Source organism: Fringilla coelebs (assembly GCF_963513975.1).
Source record: "Fringilla coelebs genome assembly, chromosome: 15".
NCBI classification, from domain to species: Eukaryota; Metazoa; Chordata; class Aves; order Passeriformes; family Fringillidae; genus Fringilla; species Fringilla coelebs.
Window position 1 is genome coordinate 18,307,675 of NC_140041.1, and position 20,419 is coordinate 18,328,093.

At 50.3% G+C, this 20,419-nt stretch overlaps 1 protein-coding gene across 1 annotated transcript in view; it reads right to left on the bottom strand.

The window, feature by feature from the left end:
• NR3C1 (nuclear receptor subfamily 3 group C member 1) overlaps positions 1-19,017 on the bottom strand; it is a 61,127-nt gene extending 42,110 nt beyond the window's left edge. The window contains exons 1-2 of the mRNA XM_084215607.1: positions 18,780-19,017; positions 15,799-16,987 (exon numbers count right to left, since the gene is read on the bottom strand). Coding sequence (XP_084071733.1) covers positions 15,799-16,973 — 1,175 coding nt within the window. The 5' untranslated portion in view covers positions 16,974-16,987; positions 18,780-19,017. The remainder of the gene's footprint in view (positions 1-15,798; positions 16,988-18,779) is intronic.
• Between the last annotated feature and the right edge of the window lie 1,402 nt (positions 19,018-20,419).

A 20,419-nucleotide genomic window follows, 5' to 3' on the forward strand; every position in this document is an offset into this window, starting at 1 on the left:
CTCTGTGTGCCCCAACACCTCCCTGGGGGCAAGCACAGCTGCCACAGAAAATGCAGGCCTGAGCCAGGGAGAGAAAGTCAGTGTTGAACTGCCTCACAAAGAAAGGGGAAAAAAGAGATGAATTTCAAGCCTGGTCACTTCCCATCCCAGTCAGTGTTTCTGTACAAACTCAAAAGTTTCCCCGCAAACTGCCCGAGCCCCAATATCTGAGGAGCTTTCTCCCTAATTTCAATATTTAGGCCAGGAAAGAAATTTAATTGGAGGAAAAAAGTTTTATTTTTTGTATTTGAAAGGAAAGGAAATGACCAAGCAAACAGGCATTCTTCTGGGGCTGAAAGCAAGTCCCGAGCTGCCGGCTGCCAGGGCCAGCTGGCCAGCAGCCCATGTACAGTACGTGTTTACTTGTTGTCTAACCACTGATAACTCCAGAGTGCATCCATGAATCCAAAAGAGAACCAAGTTTTCTGCTCAGAGAAGAAGGAAGAACAAAGCAGACAACAATAAAAATATTCACTGCTGATGGCTACTACACTCACTTCTGAATATATACAGTGATAAAGAATCCAGTGTCAAATTAACACTCCTATGTATCAAACCAGCAAGAGCATTTAGATACAAGCAGGAATTCTATTACTATAGAGAAATAATGCTGCTGTGTTCAGAGCACATGCACACCTGAAGCAGACACACCACACAGATGTCCGCTTCCTTCCAAGAGCTCTCAGCTATTTAAGAGAAAGCTTCATCTTGTGATTCAAGTGAAAAACCCTGCTGATGGGCGCTGGCAAACATTCCACAAGCCAAGTCCTGAAGTGTACACAAAACACTGCCACAGCACCCTCATTTGGGAGTCACAGTCCTGGTGGCCAGGTCCCAGCCTCACCAGCCACATGCCAGGGGAGCTGGAGCCTTGGCATGGCTTTGGCAAGTGCCTCTGACCCTCACAAACAGAGAGCAGTGGCTTTTCCAAGCATGTTCTCCTCCCTTGCAGTCATAGAGAGCAGGAAGCTTTGGGCTGAGCCCCTTGCTGACCCCGAGCACCGCGGGAGCGGCTGCTGCCAATCCCACCCTGAGCAGCAGCCCTGGGAGCTGCCTGGACAGCAGGGGCTCTGCCACCAGCACCCACCCTGGCAGGCTGAGCTGAACATCAGCTCACTGCACAGCCCCAGCCCGGGCTCCAGGAGCCTGGCCAGCACACAGATCCTGCTGCTGGCCAGCCTGAAGGGCTCAGTGCATGTGCGGGGACAGGGAGAGGTGTCTGATCCCAGTTGGGGAGAAGGTGCCTGATCCCACACAGGGAGAGGGTGCCTGAGCCAGGTGCTGCTGGGCTGCATCTGCAGCTGCACGTCAGCCCCAGCTAATCCTGCTCCGTGATTCCAGAGGCACAGGCTGCAGCAGGGCTGATAAGGAGCCGGCAGGGGATGGTGGCTGAGCTCTCCCCTGACTTTACGTGGACAGTTACAAAACCCGTGGTTTGTTAAGGAAAAGACTCGGTCCTCGACCATCTCTCACAGCCAGACGCTCTAATCTCGTCCCACAGGCTGGGACTGACCAACAGCCTTCAGACCTGTGACTCAGAGTGTTTGTCTGACATTTGCATGTCTACCCCGAGACAAAACCGGAACGCTACTTCTCTAAAAATATAAAACATCAAATATAGACCTTCTGCATGTGCCTTCTAATCTAAGTAGATACCTAAGTAGATATCTAAGTAAATACAAGTTTCATAACAGAAAACTTAAAATTTGCATATGGTAAGAGATATAATCACAGCTGGTGATTTAGCAGAAAAAGGCATCACTAGGGTAAAGAAACAGTTTTCATTGGGCAAAAGGCTTCACCAAGTGAATTCCAACATGCCTGTCCTGGCAAATGCAAACCCAGACACTGCTTATTTATCAAAGGCAATTGCAAAACCCAGACTAGGTGGCCTGAAATTGAAATTTGGACTGGCAAAAGGTTACTTAGAATGAGACAAAAGGCGCTTTCCTTTTTTACACAGGCCTGGGAAAAGGCTTTAAACTGACAGAGGGAAGGGTTAGATGGGATTTTGGGTGAGGCCCTGGCACAAGGTGCCCAGAGCAGCTGTGACTGCCCCTGGAAGAGCCCAAGGCCAGGCTGGACACTGGGGCTGGGAGCAGCCTGGAGCAGTGGAAGGTGTCCCTGCCATGGCAGGGGTGGCACTGGATGGGCTTTAAGGTCCTTTCCAACCCGAGCCATTCTATGATCCTGTTTTCACTGTGCCGGCAACAATAAAAAAAAGAAAGTTGAGACTTCACCAACTCAGGGGTCCAAACTAAAAGGTGAATGTGTTAGTGCTGGAGTGCTACAAAATTATCATCAAATATTTGACTCCACTTTTTGAGATGAAGGATGGTAACAGACACAGCCTCTCCCCAGACAGCAGCAGCTTGATGAGCGTGATGCTGCAAAGGCATTAATAAAGGCAGGTGGCAGCTCAGACACCTGCAGGAAGAGGAAAGGAATAACGCTCTGCAGATCTGCCGTGAACGGAAAATAACAGCAACAAGCCAACAGGTTTGGTTAGAACAGGTCCAAAGAGTCCAAAGAAATGCAAGTGCTCAGGCCAAGAGACAGGCTGTGAGAAGGAGCATCTCAGGCAGTCCAGGGCAGCGAGAACAGCGCAACAGCTCTTCCTTGAGAAACTGCTCCAGTGTGCAGTGACACAGCTCTGCTCTTCCACTTCGGGGCACAAACTGTGGCATCCTACAGCAGGGACACCACTGCCCAAAGACTGACTTAAACCAAAACAATACTGCTTTGGCGGTGATCTGAAAGCCTGACTGAGCTCCAGAAACAAGAGCAAAGCAACGTGCCCGGGAGCAGAGCAGCAGCCATGGAGGATGGAGCCATTAGCTGCTCCCAGCCTGGTCTCACTCATGGGCTCAGAAAGGTCTTCAAAACACAGGCTGGAGAAGCCAGTGATTGTCGTTTTAACACAACGCCTCCCAGGGCAGCGTCTCACTGCCAGCTTGTTTGTATTACTGTTAATTTTCACATGTTGTGCGAGGCTCAGTCCAAGCAATTAATGCTCTGCAGTATCTGCACGATGACTTTCTACTGGAAATAATTAGAACCCCCCTCAGGGCAGAAAAACGCAAAGGATTCCCAACGCCATTCCCCACTCCAGCATCGAGAACAGCTTTATTCACTGAAACTACAATTCTGGGAAAACTGTTGAGATTCATCATCACCCTGGGAAATGTACAGCAGAAACACAATGTACTGCACACACGGAGCGTCTGAGGAGGGATCTGCGCCCCGGCATCCCCCAGCCCTGCCCTGCAGACCCCAGGCTCAGCCTGCTCCCGACACAGCCAAAGCCGAGGCAGCTCCTCCCAGCAGCCCCACTTCTCACCTTGGAAACCCCCCGGATTTAATGCACCCTCAAAGGAGGAGTCTGACGTACCACAGCACATTGTTAACACAGCAACCACACATAATCACCTTCCCTGGGAAAGAAGGATTAGAGAGGGTTCTATCCTTGGCAGTCAGAAAATAAAGAAAAATAAACTACTGGAATGGCTAGAACATGGTCAAGTTCTCGTTTTCCTTGAACAATTAAAGTTATTTCTTGCTGTGTTTGTAGAAAATACTTCAAAAGTTTACATTTCAGTTACAAATTTGTATTAATTCTATTAAATTGATATTCATCCTATTCACTACAATCTCCCTGCAGTTAAACTAGTGAAAAAATTGATTTTTGCCAAACTGGGGTCCGGCTGCTTTTGGTGGCACATCCGTGGCAGCAGCACAGGAGTGAAAAGAACATTCCTCAGAGCTGGTACAGCAACCCAAAGCGTGTGGGGACGACAGGGACAGCCAGGGAAACTACTGACGGTAATATGTGTGACAGAGTAACCCACCTTTATAATAGAAGATTTTAATTCCCTAGATGTCTCTGGAATGATGACTACAGCACGGAAGAAGTGAAGGATGGCTTTCAAGCCCTTAAGAATTTTCCCAGGCAGCATCTGGCAGAGGCTGTTTCCTATAATCACCTTGATTTATTTGAAGTTTTAAAGACAAAATGAAGTATGGAATTTAACACATGGGCTGGGGAGAATACACAAACATGTGAATATCCCAGTACCAGAAACGAGGAAAGGAAAAAGCGTTGTGCAGGAAGACATCACCACAACCACCCTGGATTTGCCACTGTCCTCCCTCCATTCTGGCTGCTTATCTGGTGGCATCTGTGGACAATTTCTATAGCACTGGAGCCAAACCCATCCAGAGAAGTGCTCTGGGAGCCAGGCAGGAGGGAAGGGGCAGGGCTGCGATGGGAGCACAGCCACAGCTGCTCCTCCATGCTCCCTGGTGACAAACACCCTCATCCACCTGCAGGCTGAGCTAAGGGTGTCCCCAGAGGATCAGTGACAACCCAAACCTTCCCTACTGCCAGCTCCCAGCTCCATCCTGTGCTATCCAAGCAATGCACAGATAATATTCCCGAGGCTCCCAGCCCTGCATTTCCAGCTGCAGCTCCCTCTGCTCAGCTTTGCTCACAGAGCTGTCCAGCCTGGCACCCAGCACCCAGACCAGCTCGGGATCAGCCAGCCCAGGCCCCTCTGTGCACGCTCCCTCCCCAGCCCAGCGCTGACCCACAGGGAACCAGCAGCCTCACCAGGCACCCCAAATCCTGCCCAGCTCTCCAGCCCATAAAGAACTGCTCTTCCAGTTCCACGAGAGCCTGGGGGGGTTGTTGGGTTGGTTCTTTCTTTTGAAACGGCCTCTGGCAAGGAACCGTGTCAAAGTCTTCAAGAAGAGAAAAAGCAATTCCAGTTGATTCAGGTGGACTGGACATCCAGCCCATCGGCACCCTGAGAGGAGCCCAGGACACTGATGTGAATATCCCAGGATCAGAAACGATGTTTTCCTTCCAGGAGCAAGGACAGCTCTTTCGCAAGAGCCCCCACGTGCTCAGTGACCTTACAGGTTTACAGCCTCCCCCTGTGCCAAGGGCCAGAGCTGGGCTCCGACACACAGTGCTCGAGCTCCGGGGCAACTGCAGGCGCTGGTTCACTGCAGACAACATCTCTGAGGGCTGGCAGCTCCTCCAGGCCTGCTGGGCAAAGCACCCAGTCCAGGGGATGGCTGGCACTGCACTGATCCCACGAGCTCTCCCTGCCCAGGCTGACCCTGTGCCAGCAGCCCCACTGGGCTTCGGCCATCCCTTCCCACCCACCTCCTTCCACCACCTCCCACCCTGCCTGGGCTTGCAGAGCTGCCTGCCAGGTAAAAATAGGATGGTTTGGATGTTTTTGATAAAATCTGGAATGGCAGCTTTTGCTATTTCCATTCATTTTAGGGCTTCCCTTGTTACCCCTGTTTCATTTTGAAATTAGGACAGTTTTAAGATGTCCACGCCTTGAAACGCCGCACGCAGGAAGCCAGTGCTGGTAGCACTTATGAATACTTGGAAAGATTCAGAGAGCTGAATGCTGCATTTCCTTTAAAGCTCTTCCTCGGTTCCGAGGCTGGGGTCAGCCAGGAATAGAAACCCAGTCACTTCCTCCTCCCCACTGGTATGCCTGAGCCTCAGCCGGGCTTTGATCTGCCACACAGAACAAGCTCAGCCACTAAAATAAGTGGACTCAGAAACCTCTAGATTGTTATTTAATAAAATATCAGATGTCCCAACCTTTAACGTGTTAAATGAGTCTTTAAAGATTTATCTTTAAAGTGATAAAATAAGTCCAAGCTCATTTGTCAAACCAGTTGCTCTGGTTGGAAAGTAGCTGTCAAGTATCTCGATGACTCAGGATGTTGTCGTGCAGGCATCCTAATATTAACTGCTCCCTTCAATAAGAGCTGGAAAAGGAATGCTCTGCTACTCATAATACAGAATTCCAAGCACTCAGGTTCTTACAACACTTACATTTCAGATGAGGGAGTTTCAGCACTAGATTTTTCATCAAATCATGCACAGAACTTGCAAATCGCCTGGCACTGCATGAGAACAGACTTGTCTTCTCCAGCTACGGAAACCAAGTCAGCACAGAACTTGTTAGATGGGTTTTGTTAAAAAAGAAGGTGTCAGAGAAGCTTCCTTTTCAGTTCAGAAAATGGCAGATGTGCAGGGCTTAGCAGAAACACCAGGAAGGGCAGAATTGGTACAGCGACATGAAAATGAAACCAAGGGAACTCACAGCAGAGCAGGACTCGGAGCCCACAGCAGAGAGCTTCCCCCACAGCCAGGGTGGCCAAGGCACCTCTCAAAAGCCTGGGCTGGGCCAAAGTCGGTCAGAGGAAAAGCCTTTGCTGAAGTATGGATTAAAGCAGCAGCGCTATTCCAGCTGGGAGAGCCTATCTGTGATCCAGGACCATGGCGATGCTTTGTGCTGCTTCAAACAGAGCATTAACTTAACCTTCTGTCTTCTTTTAAACCTGAAGCTTATCAAGATTGTTTGGTCAAAGCAAATAACCCCAAAAGCATCCCAAGTCTTACTTTTCCCCCAAGTGGGATTACATAATTTTTAATCGAAAGGCAAAGATGTAAAATCATTCCCTACAAACCAATTTTAATTCATGTCTGGAAACCCCAGCAAGGCACAGAAAACAACCTGGACATGGCACTCAGTGCTCTGGGCTGGTGACAAGGGAGGACTGGGCACAGCTTGGACTCAATGGCCCAGATGGGCTTTTACAACCAAAATTATTCTGCTTGGAAATGACTTTTTAATAAAAGCCAGGTCTGGGAAACCCCAAAGGTGACTCCAGTGCTGTCACTGGGGTCACTGCCAATCCTTACCAACAGGCAGTCCATCCCCAGTATGCTATTATTTCAATGAACATGTGATAAATGTGTATTATCTTACTAAAAGTAAGGTGTGAAGTGAAATTAAATTCCACACATCTTCAGCATCCAAGAACTATTCTGCATACGAAGTTTACAATTTCTAATTGTTGAAGCTGTTTTAAAAGTCTGTTTTCAGATATGACTGTTTTTCTTATATTGGCTAATGTCTAATCTACTTAATCTACTCCATGTTTTAAGAGAACCAACATGCAGAGTCCTTTATAAAAAAAAGTCTAATTATACCTACATCGCCCTCATATGGGGACAGCACAATTGATTTGAGAGCAATTCATACAGAACACAAGATTAACAGAAATTCAACAGGCAAAATAAACCATCAAAGGCCCTGGTAGCAAAAGTAACCCACAGAAAAAAAATGCAAGAGAGAAAACAACAGGGGGGTAGTAGGAAACTGAAATCGACAGGCAAACTGAAATCTACATGAAACTATCAAATCTGCCAGCTCTTTTCTTTATTTAGTTTTGGTTTTTGTTTATGAAGTTAACAAAGCTGAACTGCATTCTTGCACAACAAATCCACACACGTGCATTCAGAACGCACACGTTTTCAGCATGGATTTATTCAAAACCTTGCTAATGGCTTTAGGAAGTTATTGCTTCAGAAAGGTAACAGAAACTCTTAAGGGAGGGAAAAAAATAAGCAAGAGGAAAAAATATATGGGTACACAGCAATGGACAGCGTGCCGGTAGATAGGTGTGCTGGTTTAAAATACATCATTCTGAATTTACAGCATCTGACCAACTGAAAAGCTGCTGAAATCCCAAATAAAATGTCAAGTTTAATACATCACAGTTGTACTCACCCCCCACCCCCCCATTTTTGAGTGATGGGGGAGATCCCCCAGCCCTTTCCTGGCAGCGCATCCATCGGAACAGGGCCCCTCCTGCACAGCCAGGCAGCAGCTGAGCTCTGCTCTGAGGCTGTGGGCATGAGGGAGGAGCTCAGCACAGAGCCCTGAGCCCAGCCCAGCCAGCCCAGATCCCCCTGCCCAGCCAGCCCAGATGCCCCAAGGCTCCCCAGCCCAGATGCCCCTGCCCATCCAGCCCAGATGCCCCAAGGCTCCCCAGCCCAGATGCCCCTGCCCATCCAGCCCAGATACCCCTGCCCATCCAGCCCAGATGCCCCAAGGCTCCCCAGCCCCCCCAGGGCTCCCCAGCCCCCTCCGTCCCGGCCGTGCCCAGCCCAGCCCGGTGGCACCGCGGTGTCGGAGGCGCTCCGGCAGCCTGGCCCTGGCACAGCTCCCCGGGCACCCTGAGCCCTCCCAGACCCTGTACTACATCCCTGCACACCACCACACCTCGGAGCAGCTTCTCCGAGCCCTGACAGCAAAAATAAACCGCATCAGCTGCTGGTTTCTGTCACGGATTCCAGACTCCTGGCTCAGGGCAGAGTGGACCTGCTGGGGCTTGGCAATAAAAGTCCCTGAGAACCCCCAAAGCCCAAGTGGTGCTCTCAAAGCAGGCTGTGAGGGCAGGGGAAGGCTGAAGCCTAAAGCAAGACCAGGTGCACACACGCCACAAGCAGCCCTGTCCTTCCCAAAGCCAGCTGGGAAGGAAAAGATCCATGGAAACCCTCCCCGTCACACCCAATTCACACAGCTGGAAAGGAGCTGGGCAATGCCTGGAGGGTTCTCATCTAAGACCAGAACCTCACGTTGTAATAATCTCACAGAACGTCTAACCCCAGAGATCCTGTTTTCACACCCCTCTCACCAGTGAGAGGCAGCCAAGCCGCTGCCCACTTGTCAGCAAAGAGGTCACCCACCTTCCAGCCCCTCTTCTCCGTGAGAACTGCCAGCAGGAACAGGGATTCAAACATTCAGGGACAGCCACACACACCAAAACCCCCCCAAATCACCCCTGCCTGCAAAGTTTCTAGTAAGAAAAGACTCAAATCCCTGCTGCACCCAGAAGTGCACCACAAGGGATCTTCTAGGTAAGGACAATGACAGGACCTTTTCCAGGTTTCTTGGAAAAAAGAAAACCAAGCCAGGGAGCTATGAAATCACTTCCATTATTTGCTTCTAGAATAGATGACACACTTCAATGATACTTCATGATTTACTCCTCCTTGACTCTACAGCACATTTCTGAGTTTCTCAAGTAGTATTTTGAGGCAAACTACTCATTTGTGCCCTCATTTCCTTATAAAAAGTCCCATCCTGAGCAATACTTGCTAGCTTAAAACTCAGCTACACAAATAAAAGTAATGAGAAATAAGAAGTGTCTGAATAAAGCAAGACGAGTAAATGGCGCCCTGCTGCTCACAAGTTTCATATTAAATCTTGTGTGACCGTGGTGCAGAAATTTGATGATCTCCAGCTGCTTTCTGACACACAGTAACTGTACAAACATATTACAAATAGTATGAAGAATGTATTACTGTAAAATCCAATATGAAACTCGTTTTCTTTAGTAAATTACAGTAGCAGTGAACTGAATTCAAGAAAGACATAACCATTATTTTAGAATTCCTTCTCCAACAGTACTTTTGCATTTGCAACGTCACAAAAACCCGAGATATTTGATCAAAAAGGGGAACTTGTGTATGATATTGCATCCCCACAGGAAAGTATCAGCAGTCTGTGGGATATTAGTTTCCAAAATACATCAGGATTGTCATTTTCTAGGAAGATTTAGCATGGACTGGGAGCTCCACAGGTAGAGCTGGAACCTGGAGGTTTAATGGTGACCCACTGGCACCGGCTGGATTGAAAAGCAGTGGGCTGGTACACAAACATTCTCCACACACCATGTCAGGATGACTTCTGAAGAGCACAATTTCCTCCAGAAACCCAGACAATTGTGGTGATTATTGATTTAAGGCACCAAGATTATGGAACTCTACATGATATCCTGGGTAAGTAACACCGTGTCCTGGAGTCTACAGCAGGGAGAAAACCTGACCTCATCTCCATCCCCTGCATTCCAGAGCCCAGCTCCAGGCTCCCTGAGCCACAGGAGCTGCAGCTGCTCCTCCTGCTCCTGCCAGACACCTCTGGGACACGGAGGTGACACAGCCAGCAGGCCAGGCCATGGGAGAGGGAGCAAAATCCTCTCAGGTGTTTTGTAGTTCTATTTCAAGCAATACAGGCGTGGCTTGAGCACAGGGAGACACTGCCTCATCCGGGGATGGAATCCCAGCAGGAAACATCACGGCAGAGGTTTGGGGCAGCTGAGTCAGGCCAGGACATGGGAGGCACAGGCACAACACCTTCCTTGGAGTGAAGGTGAGGTAAGGAGGAAAACCCCCAGGAGAGACACAGTGACTGTGCTGAATTGTCCCCCCAGCCCAACCCTGCACTTCTGGGGACACAGTTACCCACAGCTACCCCAGGAAGGACCCAGGTGCTGGACTGGTTACACATGGGGACAACCCACACCTGCTGCTTCTCCTGCCCACAGGCAGCAAGAGCTGCACGGCCAGAGCCTTCCAGCTGCCCCCAGTCTGTGGTACCAAGTGCTCCAGCCCAAGGATGGAGCTCGCTCTGTGCAGGTGACCCTCTGCTGACATTGCTCTGCAGGTGACAGCAATGCCACAGCCACAACTGGTCACACCCTCACAAAGGGGCAAAGAAACCGTGGATTTTGTGTTTTGTTTTTTTCCCACAGATAGCTCAAAAGAGCTGCTCTGGAGTCACAGCCAAGACAATGAGATGAAATTATTCTTTTTTTGCGTGTGTCATCTATTCCAGCTGTACTGGTTCACTCCTGTCCCAGGGGGACGAGGCCATCCACTGACAGCATCTGACCAGTATTTCCAGAACCCAGCACTGAGAACAGCATTAACTCCTGCTCTGCGAGGGCCTGGGCTATTGCAGCAAAGGCAGTGCTAGAGAAGGGCATCAATGGATCTCACACTCCAGGGGCTGTTACAAATGGTTATCAATGGATCTCACACTGCACTGAATCAGCCGGAAAATCCCCGGGACGAGAACAATCATCTGTACACGCAACAGTGCCACACATTAATTCTTCAGTAAATAAGATTAAAATCTGTGTATGCTTGAGACTCTGGGAGACAAAGGCTGGGAAACCAAAGAGAGCTTAACCCAAACTCCCTGGGTCTGGTGCACAGCACTCGGCACATCCAAGTGTTCTGCCCAGAAACCACCCTGCTGCACACACGTGTTCTGTGCTCCTGAGCTGCAAGCTGATCACTTCACAAAGGCACTTCCAGGTTCCTTTCTCTACACCAGAGGTGATGCTCACAGTTATTTTAACAGCACAAACCCAAGGTAATGGCAACAACGGCTCTACAAAGCCTTTCCTATTGCCTGGAACTTGGACTGACAACAGGATTTTATTGGGATGTTGTTTTCCCCCAGACTGATGCCATGGGGACTGTTAGCAGAATGCACACATGACACTACAGCAGCACCTTGGGGTAGGACAGCAGCTCGGGCTGGCTTCAACCCCAAAAATGAATGCCAGTCCAAAGAGGACTTGGGAACCTTTCACAGGGCAGAAATCATTCCAGTTTGCAGTTACATACACACACAGAATATGCACTACTTGTTCATTTCCAGAACGAGCAGCAATAAGGGAAGAAGGGAAATTTGCTTCCCCAAGATAAATTGCTCTCACTGTAAAAGTAATCCTTAGCATGGTAAATATACAATGTAGGAGTTGGATAATACCTGTATTTCACATTTCTGGGAAGATTCGTGAGTAGGACTCATTCGACCAAAGCTTTGCCTTCACTGGCAGCAGCAGAGTACAAGGAGTTTACCATGGAGATAAATGTAAAAAAAATTGTATGGACAACAAAAATAAGGTTGCTTTATAAGCCAGAATTAAGTTTAAAAGAGAGATCATTGTCAGGAGAAATAAATTTGCAGGAGTTAACCATTTGGACCGGACTTAAGAGCCACCTCCTTGGCTATGAACACAATGAAGGATCAGCCAAAACTGGGAAAAATGGATTACATCTTACATGACCTCGCATTTTTCTGGTTACCTTTTCACAGCACCTTAGAGCACATTCTGCAGGACATTCCTGATTCACCCCTTTCTGCCAAAACAACTGGATTTTCTGCCATGTACTTCCAGAGTCAAACCCCCAAGTACAGTATTACATTAAGCTGACAAATCACAACACAGCCTGCTGGAACCCTGAGCACTCCAAATACCACGCCTGGGTTTTCTATCAAAGCAGAATGATTAAAAAAGCCCCGATTGCGGATGTCCCATACATTATCCTCTGCTGAGTCAGGCAGCACTGAGAGCTCTGCAGCCAGCCCTGCCAAGCCACCGGCCTTGGCCAGCAGCCGAGGGAAACAAAGCGGCAAGACAAACGGACAACTGACCTTTACCACTGCTGGCAAACAAGCCCTTCCTTCCCCTTCCTTCTCACAGCACCTGAGCCCAAGAAGAATCCCAGTTAAAGAGTCGGGGTAGAAGGGCAGAAGGGTAACTTTTGGAAGCAAGGCTTTGGACAGGGACCGACCAGCAAAACTTTTCCTCCTTCCAGACTCTCCTCCTCTTTAATGGCTTCTCTCAGCTCTTGCCCTTTCTTAAACTTCCTTAATGATCCTTATCCCCCACAAGCTTAAGTACTAGGAATGATTTCAACTGTAATAAGAGAAGCCATAACACTGCCAGTGGGGCCCAGTTTCTGTGAATTCTGGCTGTGGGAGCAAACCCCGCATTGCTGGGCTGGTTCTCAGCATCCTTCACTCCCCCCACAACAAGCCACATCTCCAGGAAGTCAGAGCAATAGGAGCTGAGCGAAGGATTTAATGTATATACCATGCAAGAGCCCCACGAGTGTGTGTTGCTAAAACCATTTCCTTGAAATGGAACGGTTTTCCCTGGGTTTGTGTAATAAATCACAGCAACATCCCCTCGCAGACCGACGCCAGCAAACCCTCCAGCTCTTCAGCGAAGCACTGCAGCACGGTTCGCTCCTCTTCCAGCTGCTGTCTCACTGCCATTAAGGACAATCTAAGGTAAAATGTCTGCTAGTCTCCTTCTTCCTCCCTTTTATTCTGTCCACCTTCTTCACGGACTGCACTCGCTCAGAGGGGAGACCCCGAGCCACCCCAGGCAAAGCCGTCCTGCCGGCCAGAGCCTCCCCGCTGCTCAGAGCTGGAGTCAGAGGAGCTGCAGCTCAGAGCTCCAGCAGCTCAGCACAAGCCCCAGCTAGCTGTTCCACCGACAGCAGCTTATTGGTTATTGCCAATCCATTCCCATTAATCAAATTCCTGAAGTTTGCATTCTGCTCGTTAACTTCCGGATCCCTCCTGCAGTTCACTGCAATTGATTGGTTTTTCTTGGGCCTGATCATCACTTGTCTCATTAAAGCCAGCATGCTGGGCTACCTGGAGGAGCAAAACCACTCAGAAATGGCATGACATCAATTCCAGCCTGGATAGAAAGGGACATTCCAGGTTTCCCATTGAACAGGCAGATTAAATACAACCTGAACACCAGGGCTGAACTGCAGCTTTTCTTCCCCTATGTTCAGTCCACAATTAATATGTTATTAGTAGACAAATAATTCTACAAACACCAAAAAGTATTTCCCCCTGGAAACTGAAGCTTCTCAAAATCCCAGCTCCACCTCTCACATTTAGTACCTAAAAAAAAAACAGACCACGGGAACCTGGCAAGCGAGTCCTTCCTTTGTTTCTAAAACAAATGCCAATTTTGTTAAGTCTTCTGCAAGAAAAACAAACAAATCCACAATACATCACCTTAAACTAACCCAGTTTAGACCAAATATTTCTGGCGAGGTTCAAGAAGAAAAAAATTTCCTGCTTCAAACCCAGGGTTCATTAATACCTCAAACACTGTAAAAGGAAGATAGACTTGCCTGAATGTTATAGAACAAAAATAATTAAGAAAACCCAAACAATGCTGTTTTTAGAACTGGACTGTGTAGTTGAAGTGTATAAAAATCCTTGGGAAGTAAGAACAGCTTCCACAAACTCATGAATAATGCATTTTTATGCAAAGCTCAGCTAGGAGCCACCTCGAAATTCTTTACACATTCCAGAAAGAAAAAAAAATTGCATTATCTTACGGCAAAAAGGAAGCAATAAAATGTAAGATGACCTTGCAGGAAGCAAGAATGTCAATGCTGAAGCCCCAGCATGGATAACCCTGGGCAGAGGAGGAGGCAGCTGGCGCTGGGATGCTCCGGGACAGTCCCTGTGCTGTCCCAAGCACTGCCAGCCCTGCCCCAAACTGCTCCACACAGCCCAAAGCATCTCCCCCTGCTCACCCTCTCCCTCCAGGACAGCTCTGCCACGATCACAGCCCAGAGCAGCTGCCCATCCCTCCAGGATCACGCACAGGACATGCCACCCACCCCGAGTGCATGGGGCTCTGCCTACACAGCTCTGCACAGCACAGCCGGGGCAGCACCTCCTCGGAATTACCCTCAAATGTGACATTTCCATTACTCCGGGGGAATCTGCTTATTTAAACTGTCCCTGAAAGCCTCCTCCCCAATGCAGAGACATTTCTTGCTTTGACACAAAGTTTATGATTATCATTAAAGATACAGTGAGAACAGAGGAAACAAACTCAAAAAAACGCCCACGAAACAAACTGAACACAACACGGAATTGGACAAATTATGCAAAAGGTTAGCACAAAGCATTTCTAGTCTGTTGAAATAAATGGTGAGACGCGCTCAATATTCACGCATCAAGGTGGAGTCTAGCCACAGCTTTTGATTTTTTTTTCTGGATCTCTTACATTAAAAGTTGCTTTAAACACTTCAAAGGAAAAAAAACAAAAACGTTTACAACAGAAATCAAAATCTACGAAAGAAAGTGAGAACGAAAGCAAGCTAAAAGTTGTCTTCCTGAAACAAAGAAGGAATCCTCACACACTTCATTCCAGCCATGGGAAAATGGAGCAAATATCGTGCAGGGAGAGCCGCGGGACTGGTGGGAACACCCTGGGGATCCAATTGTCAGCAGAGCAGTAAAACCCAGAATGTTAAACCAGATCCTTCATTAAAAGCCTATAAATGCCAGGTTTCTGTATAGGCACTTGCAGGGCCATTTTCTAACAGACTCCACAAATCCCCCTCTTCTGTGGAGGCCACACGCTGCTCGTGCAAGGAGTTGTTGACCACAGAGCAGCTCAGGGAGGCACAGAGCTGGGTGTTCCCCTGGAACCAGAACCATTTCCAGCAGCACAGCCGAGCACACCTATCCCAGAGCTGTCCCAAAACTGTCCCAGAGCTGCTCCTCCAGCAGCACTTCCCTGCAACAGCTGCACCTCTGCATTACTCCAGGAAGCAACCACGAAGGCACTGGCCACAGGTAGGAACCAGCTCCCCACACCCCCTTCTGCCGTTCTACTTGGAGTTAAATTCCAGGTATGTTTAACTCTGACTGCAAATAGTCTTATCTCTTTCAAGGCAGTTATTGAACAAGCTGCTGAGTATTTCCCACTCGGAATCTTCTTGTCCATGTAAGGTAAATGCGATACCGAGCACAGCGAAAACTTGAGTTAGGCTTAAATGTAATTCTAGAAATTCACCCAGCAACCAAGTTATTTTTGTGCATAACATTTAAGTAATGCTAGGAAGGAAAAAAAGCCCACAGTGATTGATCCTTTAACCCCTGGGAACGAAGGAGCTTTTGTATACATTTAAATACTTCCTCCCATACTGCCTGTGTATGGATCCTGCTACCACATACTCGATTTTCCCTCTACGCTGTATCTTGGAAGCTTTATGTTTATTTACTTACTTTTTAGACCATGACAGCTCCCCTCCAGTTTTCTTCCCTGTAATACCAATAATTGAGTAGTTGCTTAAAGCTGATGTTTTACTGTGGGATAAACACTCCCCAGTGATGCCTGATCATCTACACATATCAAATGGAAAAGAAAAAAAAAAAGGAAAAAAAGCCCAAGCAACAAACCAGCATGCATGGAGCTGTGCTAAACACACTTGTAGCGTTTTAATAAACAGCAACACAAACTAATTACCTTGAATAGCCATTAGAGAAAGCAGGTCTGCCAGAGAGGTTGAGCGTTCCCAGCGGAGCCAATGCCTCGTCCCCCGATCCCTGGCACCTATTCCAATTTTCTGACCCGGCAGGAAGAGATGGAATGATATTAAAAATTGGTTTCTGATCCTGCTGCTGAGAGAGCGACGCAGTATTTAAATCATAGTGGTACATCTGTCCCCCAGAGGTGCTGACACCGTGGATGGAGATGGCCGAGACTTTCGTACCCAGCAGGTTCGACCCGGAGAAGTTGGCCTGGCAGTAAAGCGGGCCCATGTTTTCCTGCTTGATGCCAGGAGTACACAGTTCAATGAAGTCTTCCTTTTCTGTTTTCACTTGAGGCATTGGCATTTTGGAACTGGGTAAAAGGTCACCACGGTCATTAATTTTAGGTTTAGTGTCGGATAAAAGAGGAGGCTTGCAGTCTTCGCCAAGACTTCCTTCCAGGACGAAGGCGTCGTCCGCGGATATGGGGGAGAGCAAGCCGCCGTCATCGAGCAACGGGTCCAGCCGCCACGGGCTCCCGTTGGGCTCCTTGCCCGGTGACACCGGTGGCAATTCCAAATCCTGGAGGATATCCAGGGTGCTTTGGTCTTCAGAGAACAACTTCAAGTTGCCACCATTCGAGCCCACCTGGCCTTGGACCGCAGCTCCCGACTCCGCGGGGACGCTGTGCCCGGCCATGCCTGGGAAATCCGGCTCCAGCGACACCTCAGAAGACGCGGTTCCCTTGGCGTCCTCGGCCAGGCTTGAGGACTTGTTCAAGCTCGCAATACTTTCCTCCAGGAGCCTGAAGTCCGTGTCTCCAGAAGAGATGGCGATTTGGCCCTGGTGCGAAAATCCAAGGTCGTTTCCCATCACTTTTGTGTCTGTTTCACCCATGTACAGTCCCATCGAGAGCGACACTGCCTTGGAAAGGTCTGGCTGAGGCACATTGTTTCCTAATCCTTTTGGAAAGTCAGCCAAAGCAGGTTGCTGACTGGAATCTGACTGAGAAGATGCAGGGAGAGGAGATGCAGACACAGGGGCTTGGACAGTAGCTCCACCCCTGAAGGGTGGATGGAAGTCCATCACGATCCCTCCTTTGGTACTGATGAGTGCATTTTTCCTGGTTTCATCTTGATCCAACGGGTTAAGCAATTCTTTGGAATCCATTACTTTACCATTAACTATAAAAAGATGAGAAGCAGTCAAAGTCAGCACAGCAAGGACACGTTAATAAAAGCTTTAAAATGAAAAGTCTAAATCCTTCGCCTGGCAAACCTGGCTCAGCTGCTCTGAGAGCGAAGGCACGGCACACCACGCTCTGGGCTGACACGTGCCACGTCTCTCAGACACACTGCACTTGTTTTCAGGGGGTTTTAGGTTTTGGTTTCTGTCTAGTGAGGAGGAACTATGTATTTTAAAGCTTTGCTAAACCTGGAGGAAGGGGTAAGTCTGCCAGCACGCAACTCGGAATCAAGCTACAGCACGTGACATCTGTGCACACACTCTCCAGCTCTGTCACCTATCCCTGCACGAAGGAAATGTAAGAACAGTTAAAGGACCCAGTTTACAAATTTTGCAAGGTAAATTTCTCTGGAATTTAACTACACCTTGAGCAGGGGAAAAGGACGTTTGCCACCTTTCCAAGTCAGCCCTTCCCTTGCAGAGGAGGTCTGGAGCTCCCAGAGGCGGCACCTCCGAGGTTTGGCATTCCCCAGGACTCGACCTCCCCACCACAAAAGACAGCGTTTGCCACCTTTGTACGGGCTCAGTCTTAAAATTCAACCCACCCATCTCGCAGTAAACCCCGCATAATTCTTTAAATACATCTCAAATTTATAAATAAAATCTAGCTAAAAATAAAGCAGGATTTTTATTAGCTTCCAGCACTCTACCCGCTCACGGCTACTCTCCAAACACACCCCATACTGAAAACAAACCTCGTAAGTTTCAGATGTTTGTATTTGCTACATGGGTTTTTTTTTTTTTTCTTTTTTTCCAGCGGAGAGCATAAATATTTGGAGAAATACTGTAAATTCTTCGGCAAACTTCCGACACGGTGTCCGGCCTTCCCCCGGCAGCCCAGCCCGCACTGCCGCAGTCCGGGGGGCACTGCCAGCCTGTCCCTCCCGCCGGGCACGGGGACACCGCCACAGCCCCGCAGCCCCGGCCCCGCCGCTATTTCTGTGAGCAAAGTTAAGGCTGCGAGCGGCAAAAAGGTCCCACGTGTAAAACCTTAAGGTGGCCCGGGCGAGCTCGTCCCGGGCGGGAGCGGCGGAGCGCCAGGAGCTCTCGGCAGCGGGGCTGCGGGGTCCCGTCCGCGCCGCCCGGGGCAGCGGAGCCCCAGGAGCCGCAGCCCGGAGCGCGGAGCACCCCGAAGCGCTGCGCTGCTTAAGGTGGACACGCGACAGCGACCGGAAAAAATACAGAAAACACAAGAATACCTCCAGCGCTGCCTTCTTCCTTTTTTACATGAAGGGGAGGGAAAAGGTACTTATTTCATTTGACAATTCCCCCAACGCCCAAAAAAAACAAGGCAGCGAATCATCCAACGTAGGAAACGTGTCAAAAATCAGCTGCGAGAGTCTGCCCAAGGGCGGAAAACGCTGCAAATACTTAAAACCGCCGGATTGCAATAAAATCGCCTTCGCAAAGTACAGTTTTCAGAGAAATGTGTCGGGACCTGTTGAGCCGTCTCCTGGCACACCCACTTCAGCAGAAGCAGCCCCGCGCGGGGCTCGGCCGCGCTCCCCGCCCGCGCCCCCCGCTCCCCCGGGACACGAACACCGGGGGCCCGGCCCAGGGGTCCCCGCGCCCCGCCGGGGCGGCCCCGCCGCCGCTCCCGCCCCGGCCTCCTCCGGGGGCGGCTCGGCTCGGTTCCCCGCCGCCCCGGGCATTCCTGCGGGGACCGCCGCACCCCCCCCGACAAGTTCCCGGGGGGAAGCGCAGCCCCCGCGGGACCCCCGCCGCCCTTACCTCGTCCGGGGGAGGGCGCTGGGGCTCCTTCAGCCGCCCACGGCCATGGCGCCCCGCGGCGGGGGCGGCAGCCGGCTGGGGGGGTCAACAGCCGCCCCTCGGGGCCGCGGCGGCGGCAGCACCGCTCCCCCCGCCGGTACTGCTCCGGCCGCTGCCGCTGCTCCTTCCACGGGCCCCAGACCCTGACGCGTCCCCGCCCGCCACCGCGGCGCCCCCTCCGTTAATTAGCGCTAATTGCCTCCGCGGACCTCGCCCCCCGCGCTCCCCGCCCCGTCCCTCCGCCGGGCAGCGCCGCGCTCGGCGGTTCTGCCCCCGCCACAAAATGGAGGACGGCGGCGGCCGCCTCCTCCCCTTCCCCTCCCTCTCTCCCTCCCTCCGCCTCCCCGACGTGGAGAGGGAGTGGAGACGGCCGGCTCGGCGAGGGGCGGCCGCGGCCGAAGCTGCTCCGCGCCGCGCCTCGCCTCGGCTCTGCTGCGCCGTGCCCAGCCCGGCTCCGGCCCCGCCGCCGCCCCCCGACTCCGGGGCAGCCCCAGCCGAGGGCGAACGGTGCGACCTGTTGGCCGAGACGGGAAAGTGCAGCCGGGCCCGGGCCCGAGCGGGCACAGCGGAGCGGGCAGCGCGGGGCAGGACAGGGCAGAATGGACAGGGCAGGACGGGCAGAGTGGGCAGGGCGGGGCAGAATGGACAGGGCAGAATAGACAGGGCAGGACGGGCAGAGTGGACAGGGCAGAGCAGGACAGGGGCAGATGCTCCCGCTTGGCCCTGGCGTGCTCTGGGCTCTGCTCTATGGGCGAGACAAGGAGCTACTGGAGAGGGTCATGAAAATGTTGAGGGGTCTGGAGCATCTTTCTGGTCGAGGAGGGACTGTGGGAGCTGGGCTGGGCTGGTCCAGAGAAAACTGAGAGGATCCCCTTAATCCATACAAACATCTCCAAGGGCTGGCAGAGGATGGTGCCAGACCCTGCTCAGTGGTGCCAGTGACGGGAGCAATAAACTCAAACACAACGAGTTCCACCTCAGCGTGAAGAAGAGCTTCCTCCCATGGAGGGTGGCAGGCACTGGAAGGGCTGCCCAGGGACGGGCTGGACTTTCCCTCCCTAAAGGCATCCCAAACCCACCTGGACACGTTCCTGTGTCACCTCCAGGTGATCCTGCCTTGGCAGAGGCTTAGACAAGATTGAGATTTTACAGCACAATTATATGCCCTCCTGTTTGTTTTTTTTTTTTTTTAATTATAAGTTTTTTTCAGGCTACATTGAGTTTTGGAAGCTGTTGTTTTACTGTTAAAATGCAAAGCACATGCACAAAATGTTACATTAACATTATTTTTTCCCCCACAAGTTATGAAAAATGGTTCTAAAAATTGTAGCTCTTCCCCATTTTTGAAAGATGTGTTTAAAGAAGCCCTCAAAATTGTCTTGCGGTGCATTTTGAATGATGCAATGGATTTACAGCTCTCAGGAAACGCTTCTTCCCATGCAAGGGAACTGGAATAGCAGAAGTCAGAGTGTTCACAGAGATGGTAAAACCTCTGTCACCAGTGCAGAGCTGTTGCAGAGGTCCTGGCTGTTCAATAAAGGCAATGATCTCTCTTAAAGCATGAAATCCCGAAGTGCTGCTGGGACTACACCTGGGAAATT